General features: G+C 42.3%; 1 protein-coding gene across 16 annotated transcripts in view; it reads left to right on the top strand.

Moving 5' to 3' along the window:
- Positions 1-7473, top strand: part of mef2cb (myocyte enhancer factor 2cb) — a 67333-nt gene extending 59860 nt beyond the window's left edge. For 8 of the 16 annotated variants that reach the window (XM_037681091.1, XM_037681089.1, XM_037681087.1 and 5 more), the window contains 5 exons: positions 3545-3717; positions 4203-4226; positions 5510-5639; positions 6024-6159; positions 6849-7473. In XM_037681091.1, the coding sequence (XP_037537019.1) occupies positions 3545-3717; positions 4203-4226; positions 5510-5639; positions 6024-6159; positions 6849-7194 (809 nt within the window). In that variant the 3' untranslated portion in view covers positions 7195-7473. The remainder of the gene's footprint in view (positions 1-3544; positions 3718-4202; positions 4227-5509; positions 5640-6023; positions 6160-6848) is intronic. The other 8 variants (XM_037681097.1, XM_037681095.1, XM_037681096.1 and 5 more) reach the window with 1 other exon arrangement.
- Positions 7474-8240: the final 767 nt, after the last annotated feature.

The raw sequence follows: 8240 nt of genomic DNA, 5'->3' as shown, positions 1-8240 counted from the left end.
ATATATATATATATATAATTTTTTTTATTTTTATCAAAACACAGTTTTTTTTCCTATCTTATGCAAATATGGCTCATGAAGCCCAGATGTGAGGGAGTATTCAAAATCACCAAAGGTCCCCAGGTAGTTCTAGTCTAGTGTAAATGGGGCACATCACTGAAAGGCTTAGTCATCATGTCTTTTCTATAGAAATATTGCTGGCAGTGTGCACGCACATGCGTGTTTGCCTATTTATACAGCATATCTTTAATCTGTCATTGCTTCAGCTAGCTAGGAAAGAGCATGAAGTGGTGAAAAAGAGCTTATAAGGGAACTCCATTTTTAGGCCCCGACTTGTGAAAACCTAACTGCGACCATTTGTGCAATTAGGTAGCTGTCATCTGCGCTTCGATCAGCACTCTCCTCACTGCGAGGAGCTAACGAGAATCTCCTGTCACCTCTCACCTTGATCACACACCAATTACTCCCTTAAAAAAAAAGCTGCACGCTGGGTGAAACGACCAGACGCCGGTGGTCAAAGTCGCAAGACGCACGAGCCTAAAGGCACACGTGCATCAACTGACGAAAAGTCACATCCCAACTGATTAAACAATGTCTGCTTCGGTCTTAGCCGCACCTCACACCAACGGCGCGCGTCGCAAGCGTGAATGTGACACCATAAGTTCAGTTGGAGAATTCAGGGTTGAATGCACGTTTGGCCAAACCGCAACGGAAGAGTGTGTGTGTACAGGGAATAGACTGGAACGCGCCTGTTAGACCACAACAGGACATCAGAAATTTGTTCAGTAACAGTAAAATGTACATGAGTTTAACCACACCTCCCTTTTTAATGTGTGTGTGTGTTTGGGGGTGGAGGGTGGGGGTGCAGGAGGGAACGAAAGACAGAATGAAGACTCTGTAGGGGCCTTGTCAAATACATGCCCCTCAAAGTGCCCCCATCTAACCGTGGAGCAATGTTGACCTTAGCTGCCCCCCAACACTTCAGAAATAGCATGAAGCTGTTTATCTGAATCTCAGATCAGATGTTGCTCTCTCTCTCTCTCTCTTTCTCTCACTCGCTCTCTCTTTCTCTGGGACTTTTAGCAGCAAAAAAGACATCTTGTTAAGCTATGTTTAATTTCAGTACTTCCTCTACATAGATGACGCCAGCCATCTAGTCTTTGCAAAGTAGCACAAGAAGAGGAGAGTGGAAATCAACTCTGGGTATCATGTCTTCAGCTGATGTAGCGATAGAAACTCTGTTGAATGCACTCGCCCTAAAAATCCAGATCATATTGCAGGAAAAGACGATTTGAGTCACAGCTCTTGCTTCATTAGTATAATTGGCCCGTGACTTTACTTTTTGAAGTGTTTAAGGACTGGCCTGTGCCACTTATGATTATAGTGTTCTAACGTATAATTGACTAGACTGCAGCCATCACCAAAGGGTGGTAATACACAGATGTCTGATTAACCGTCACCAAGATGAAGTCCGTGTCTCCTTGGACAAAGTATGAATTAATGTCGCACTATAGCCCAGCGCCTATTTTACTCATCTGTACAGAAACAGTGATGTACTTCCTGCTGGGTTATTTATCAAAGTGTGTGTGTGTGGAGGTGTGTGTGTGTGCGGGGAGGATGTGTGTGAGGTCTCATTCATCTGTCTCCACATGCACCCACTCAAGCCCTATAAAAGGCCAGTCATAAGAATGAGAGAGCGGCAATACTGAAGAGGCAGCTGCCTCTTTGCTAATAGGAGAATGACACCAGAACTAAGATGGTCCAACAGGAAAAAAAAAATAAAATAGATGTGCATCATATGCACTGCTTGTATATAAGCACCCATGCCACCTTCTTAATGGCACACACAAATATTGGTGCCGTCGATTTATGCACATGCCACAAATTGACACAAAGTTTAAATTAACAACAGCTTAAACGTGCCTGCCACACACACACAGCTTTTTCTCGTTTTTCTTTCAGCCTCATTTTCTCTCACCGCTAGTGGTCGTTTACTCTACAGATTGTTCAAAATTGAGCTTTTGAGACTTTTCATTTCTAAACAACAAAAAACCTCGCTCTCAAATTAAACAAAGATCAGCGAGGGAAATTGCCCAGGAAGACATCTGCGACTCATTTTCCCCCGAGTGTATGATTAGGAAATTCATTTATGTCTAACGTATAATTCCTCGCCGTCTTTCAAGTGGGAATGTCCACGCGGTGCCCTGTGTTTCTACCCCTTGGAAAAAGAAAGGAGGAGTAAGCGGAAAAATAGCCCAGAATGACTTTTAGAAACAAAGACTGTGAAGGTTGCAAGAATGCTCCACTTTTAGATTTCTTAATGATGTTGCTAGGATTTCATGCAATTACGTTTAAAGAAAGAAATCGGTGCACATTTTGTGCTGCACATGTAAGTAAACATGGTAACGACATGTCAGTGTTCAGAACTGTTATAGCTCTGATTTCCCAATGATCTATCCTGTCCTTCCGTGGTCTTGCTACCCATAATTAGAGGTTTTTATAAGATTCATTTACTGTTGCTGAGTGCATGACGTCTTCTTTGACAGTGACAGATGTGGAGGGTGCGGATGAGTTCATTGTTTAACATCCTAACAAACAGTTGGGATCGTGGAGTCAAAAACAATACATCTGTTTGACTGTTCACTGTGCCACCGTGTCCCTCCACGAGTTTACTGTAAGTGCTCCAATACAAGTCGCGCCACTGGGAAACAGAAACGAGATGGGAACAGTGTGATTCTTAATGAAGCTACACCATCACGGACAACAATAGTTCTGAGACTCATTTCACTTTTGAAGGGGGTTTATTAATGAACAGTTGAGTTTTATTTTATTTTATTATCAGAATCAGAATCATAATAAGCTTTATTATCATTGTACCGAGATACAGCGAGAATACGTTCGTACAGTCGTCCGAAAGATGGGCGGAGTGCACGTAGCTGCTGCTATGATAGCGCGGCCTCTTATCCTTTTCAGAATAATTTTTTAGTTAGAAAAGGGGGAAATCCATGAGGATAGGATAATGGTATACAAAAAAGATCTCTTCACACCTTGTCCTAGCAGGACACGATTTAAGTAATCAAAAAGCTCTGCCAGCAAGCGCATTCATGAACACGTTACATATGCATTTGACAGCAAGGCGGTGAAGTTTGTCCATGAAGCACTTCCAGATAGTCCATTGTCCTGATAAGATGTTGGTCAGATGGCACAGTTCTGGTAAGCCTCCACAGAAGTTCTGGGGGGTGGAGGATTGTGATAAACAAAGCTTTTCCTTAGTTTACACATTTCCCAGGAGAAATTGATATGTCGGCCTGTTTTCAAGGCCAGCCGGGGGAGGCAGATTCAGATAAGCCACAATTGCTAAAGTAGTTTTCGTTTTGGAAGATGTGTAAAATAGGAGCTCCGATACACAGACAGAGTGCAAAAAAGCAGGAGGAGAACAGGAGAGGGAAGAGAATGCGTCCGCCTCGTACGAGAGCCAGTGAGGAAAAAGACTTTATTAGCGGAGAAAACTGATGTTTGTCTGCTTCTTTCTTGGTTCTGTTAGGTAATGGCTATGGAAATCACCGTAACTCACCTGGACTGCTAGTCTCTACTGGTGGGATGAACAAGAACATGCAGGCAAAGTCTCCCCCACCTATGAACTTGGGCATGAACAACCGTAAACCTGACCTACGTGTGCTCATCCCCCCTGGAGTGAAGAATAACATGCCCTCCATTGTGAGTAACGTTTGCATCGTTTCATGTCATCGTTCTTTTTTTTTTCTCATCTGCTTTCTCCTTTGTGTATTTCATGACCAGTAATTTAGTGTTATTTTATATTATCTATTTCCTTTCATGCCTTCTCTACTGTTTTCGTAGTTTATTTGTATGTCAGACTTGGGCTGAGAGATTCATGTGAGAAATTTTTAAGTAACAGATATTTATATTTATTATTGGCCCAAGGATGATATACTTTGTTATATTTTGCCATGCGCTGTGCTGTCTGAGTGTACACCGGCACTTTCACCACACAATCTTGTATTTCTGCCTCATGCAGTTTCTTAAGTTAGCATAGTTTTAATCGTTCCCATCATTTTACTTTCCTGATTAGTTTTGGTTCCGTTCGCTCAGTCTTCAACTAGTTCCATCCTTAGAGCCACACCTAAGAGCACACTCATCTTCACTAATTTGAATTTATTGCCCTCCCCTTTCAATGCCATCAGTCTGAGGATGTTGATCTGCTTTTGGTAAGTCGGATTACCACTCAAATTTAGATATTAAGACAACCTGAATAGTATAATATTTTCATAAAAAACTTTCAGGTTTTGTAAAACGAGTCCATAATTCTTAGGAGTAACATGTGCTCTATGAAGCGAGAAAAAAAAAAGTTGCATTTTATGTCGGTTTCAATTTTATTACCAGTGAATACAAGTAAAAAGTTATTGTTTGCTGTTTTAGCAGAGTAGCTGTTAATGTAGGCGACACAGTGATGCAGTGGTTAGTGCAGTCGCCTCTCAGTGAGTTTGTCACTGGTTCGTCTTATGGCTTGGGGCCTTTTTTGGGTGGAGTTTGCGTGTTTTCTTTGTTCATACATGGGACTTCTCCTGGTTCCTCCCACAGACCATGTTAGGTTAACTGGTAACTCTAAATTGTCCCTAGCTGTGAGTAAAAGTGAAAGTGTGAGTGGTTGTTTCTCTCATTTATCTCTATGTGATGGATTTGTGATGACCTTGCGACCGGTTCAGTGTTCCCCCGCCTCTCTTGCTGGAGGTAGACACCAGCTCTCTGAGACCCGGAAAGAAATTGCAGATAAAGAAAGTGTATAGATAGATGGATGGGCTGTAAATGTCCTAAAAACTTTTTACCCTTTCTTTTTTCCTGACACTTTTGATGGGTCAAATTTTGGCTGTGTGACAGCTTGTAAAGGCACATAGTGCCATCAAGTGGCAGGTGAGAGTTAAAGCAGCATGGCCTCTTTTCTGCCACAGCTGTTCTTTATCCCCTCCTCCCTAATAAAGGATTTTGTTGTGAAAATAAATATAACACTTTTATTTCCCATACCGAATGGTGGGGAAAGGGGAAAAATGTATAAGCTTTCATTTTATATCAAACCTCCATTGGTTTATGACAATACTCCCCTCTTCTTCGATGAAGCCCCTTTCCTTTGCTATCATGCGTTGCTGTGGAAACCAACTGTGTTACTATAGCGACAGTGAGCCCACAGGAAAAAAAAGAAGGTGGTAAATGATAGGGTTGGCAGGGTTCAGCTGAGATTCTTGTCAAGTGATTAATTTTCCCTGAAGTTGGCATCATATTTATTCTCTCAGCATCTGCTGAAGGAAAGAACAAAAAAACAAACAAAAAAACAGTCAAAAAGTGTTTTTGGTTTTTTTTTTTCATACTTTTTGTTTGTTTTGGAGTTGACTTCTTGTTCTCATACCTGTCCCATCTTCTGCTTTCTTTGTGTGTGTGTGTGTGTGTGTGCGTGCATGTGCGTGCGTGCGCGTGTGTGTTTCTATTTCTGTCACAGAACCAGAGAATAAACAACTCTCAGTCTGCTCAGTCATTGGCCACCCCTGTGGTATCAGTAGCAACTCCCACTCTGCCAGGACAAGGCATGGGTGGTTATCCATCTGCCATCTCTACTTCTTATGGTACCGGTATGTACAACAGTGTGTGTTTATGTGTGTGTGTGTGTGTTGTTTGCTTTTCTTTCAGACGGCAGCTCTGTTTTTCATTGCTAACTATGTATTTATAAATACCTTGTTTATTTGTTTATGTAATTTTGCTTTAATTACTTGTTAAATGCACTCAAATAACTTAATTTGTGTTTAGATTTTGAATTAGCCCATTAGACGTTTGAGTTGCACAAGAAAAACCTTCCAGATTTTAAGTGCTATACAGATATTGAACAGCAGAGGGCGCTATAGTTCCACCAACGATGGTGGAACATCATGGTTTCATCAGGGCCGCAGAATCATTAGCCACTTTCCACATCTTTTGTCTAAATACTCACCTTCTTTTTGTTCTGTGTGTTTGTACAGAGTACTCCCTGAACAGTGCAGATCTGTCCTCGTTGTCCGGCTTCAACAGCGGCAGCTCCCTGCACCTTGGCTCAATGAGTGGGTGGCAGCAGCAACATCTGCAGAACATGCAGCATTCAGCTCTCAGCCAGCTCGGGTGAGGTCACAACACCAACTGTGTGGTGCTGTCGGGACGTGCATGATGGAGTATTAACAGAGATCATTTTTGGAGATGCCACAATAAGACTTCTTCACCGTTCTAGACAGTGGTGTAGTCTATGATATGCAGGTATACGGAGTATACCCATTAGAAAAGCTTGGGAATTACAGTATACCCACTTAAAAGTGCCCAGTGATATGTGACATATAATTGGGCATGTGTCATTGTCAACGCATTTGGAACATTTTATAGACACACTGAGTTGGTCCAACAATATTTTTTGCATAATTAATATTTCTGAACTATACTTAATACTTGAACATGTTTTGCTTTGACACTGTTTTATAAATCATATATCATGTGTTTAATACAAAGCCAACTGTGGTACAAAGTTTGTTGTACATTTATTCAAATAAAAACATCAGAGAAATTTGAAAATGTTCGATATGCTTAAAAATCAAAATAATTTGACAATTACATTGTACTAACTGGTGTACTTTGGTTTTTACGCACAGTATACCCAGTACAAAAATGTAGACTACACCACTGGTTCTAGATCTTTACCTGTAGGGTCAAACAGGAGTGACTCACAGTTTTCACTGCATGTCTGCGAACCATGAACTGACACTACTTTGTCTCCTGCTTTGTAACTCTTTAACCCCTTTCGTTTCCTTTCCTTCCAACAGAAATTGCTCTAGCTCACACTTATGTCAGGGTTCAAATCTGTCCCTGCCCTCTGCTCAAAGCCTGCACATCAAGTCCGAACCTGTTTCTCCTCCTAGAGATCGTACCAGCAGCACACCGGGGGGCTACGGTGGGATGCCACCTTCCCAGAATCCCCCGTCCCGCCAGGACTCGGGACGCTCCCCCGTTGATAGCCTGAGCAGTTGTAGCAGCTCCCACGAGGGCAGTGACCGAGACGAGCACCGGAACGAGTTCCACTCGCCTCTAGGACTGGCTCGGCCCACCCTGGACGAGCGCGAGAGTCCGTCCATCAAGCGGGTGCGCCTTTCGGAAGGATGGGCAACATGATAGTCCTGTCAGCGCCCTGGCAGTGCCCCCCCTCCCCCCGCCCCAAGTTGCCCGGAGCCTCTGACAGCGCAGCATCATGAGGCCCCCTCAAGTCCGCTCCCTTTTCCTCTTCCTCGACATGAGTCACGCACCGTCCAACCACGGCTTCTCTCCTTTTATCTCTTTAACACTGAAGGAAAGGAAAGGGGGCAACACTTTTCAAAAACATGTTTGTAATTTTATTTTTACTTTTCTTCGTTTTGCTGAGTGTGTGTGTTTGCTTTACATATTGACATTATATAAACCAGTGGGTTCTTGTTTTGGGGTTTTGGGTGGGTGGGAGTTGGTTTGGATGGGATCTGGGGGATTTTTTTTTTTTTTTTTTTGATGGGGAGGGGGGGGACTATGCATAAATTGTGTTGTGTGTGATTAAAAAAGATATGCATATACACACACCTCTGTGTACATATATGCTTATCAGAAAAATCAGAAAAGTAGTCAGGTACTCAGTCTCATAAAATGTACTTACAGTTTGCCTCAGCGATGTATCATTAGACAACAAAAAAGGACAAAATGTAATTAAAAAAGGACAAAAAATATATTTAAAAAAAAAAACATTACCATGAGGTTGAGTGTCCACGTGAGCTGGACAAGCAGTACGTGTGTACAGAATCAGTTTCATTGCTATTCTCTGCAGCTCTCCTTTGCAAAAATGTGTGTTAACATTAGATGATGTCATGTTGCAGGTTCAACGTATTTATGTAAATAACGGGTCGCTGATGGGGGGGTGCAGGGGTCAGAAGCTGCCGGACAATTCAAGATGTATTAACTCAATAAGTGAAAAGCTATTATGCAACATTTGAAGGATTGTACAGGTAAACACGCAAACCCGATGGTCGGTGTTTGGCACCTTTGGCGATTTTAGCGCTCCCCCCCCCTTAAAGAACGGAGTGAGGACCACCCTCTGATCCAAGAGCTCCGCGGGTGTAATCAAGAAAACTCTGGATCCAGTATTACCTACTCAGTATTGATAAACAAACACAAAAAAAAATACATAAAAAACTAAT

This window comes from Nematolebias whitei, chromosome 8 (genome assembly GCF_014905685.2).
Source record: "Nematolebias whitei isolate Nwh7 chromosome 8, NemWhi1, whole genome shotgun sequence".
Classification (NCBI taxonomy): Eukaryota; Metazoa; Chordata; class Actinopteri; order Cyprinodontiformes; family Rivulidae; genus Nematolebias; species Nematolebias whitei.
The sequence above is the reverse complement of the archived record's forward strand: the minus strand, read 5'-3'. Positions and strand labels throughout refer to the sequence as shown.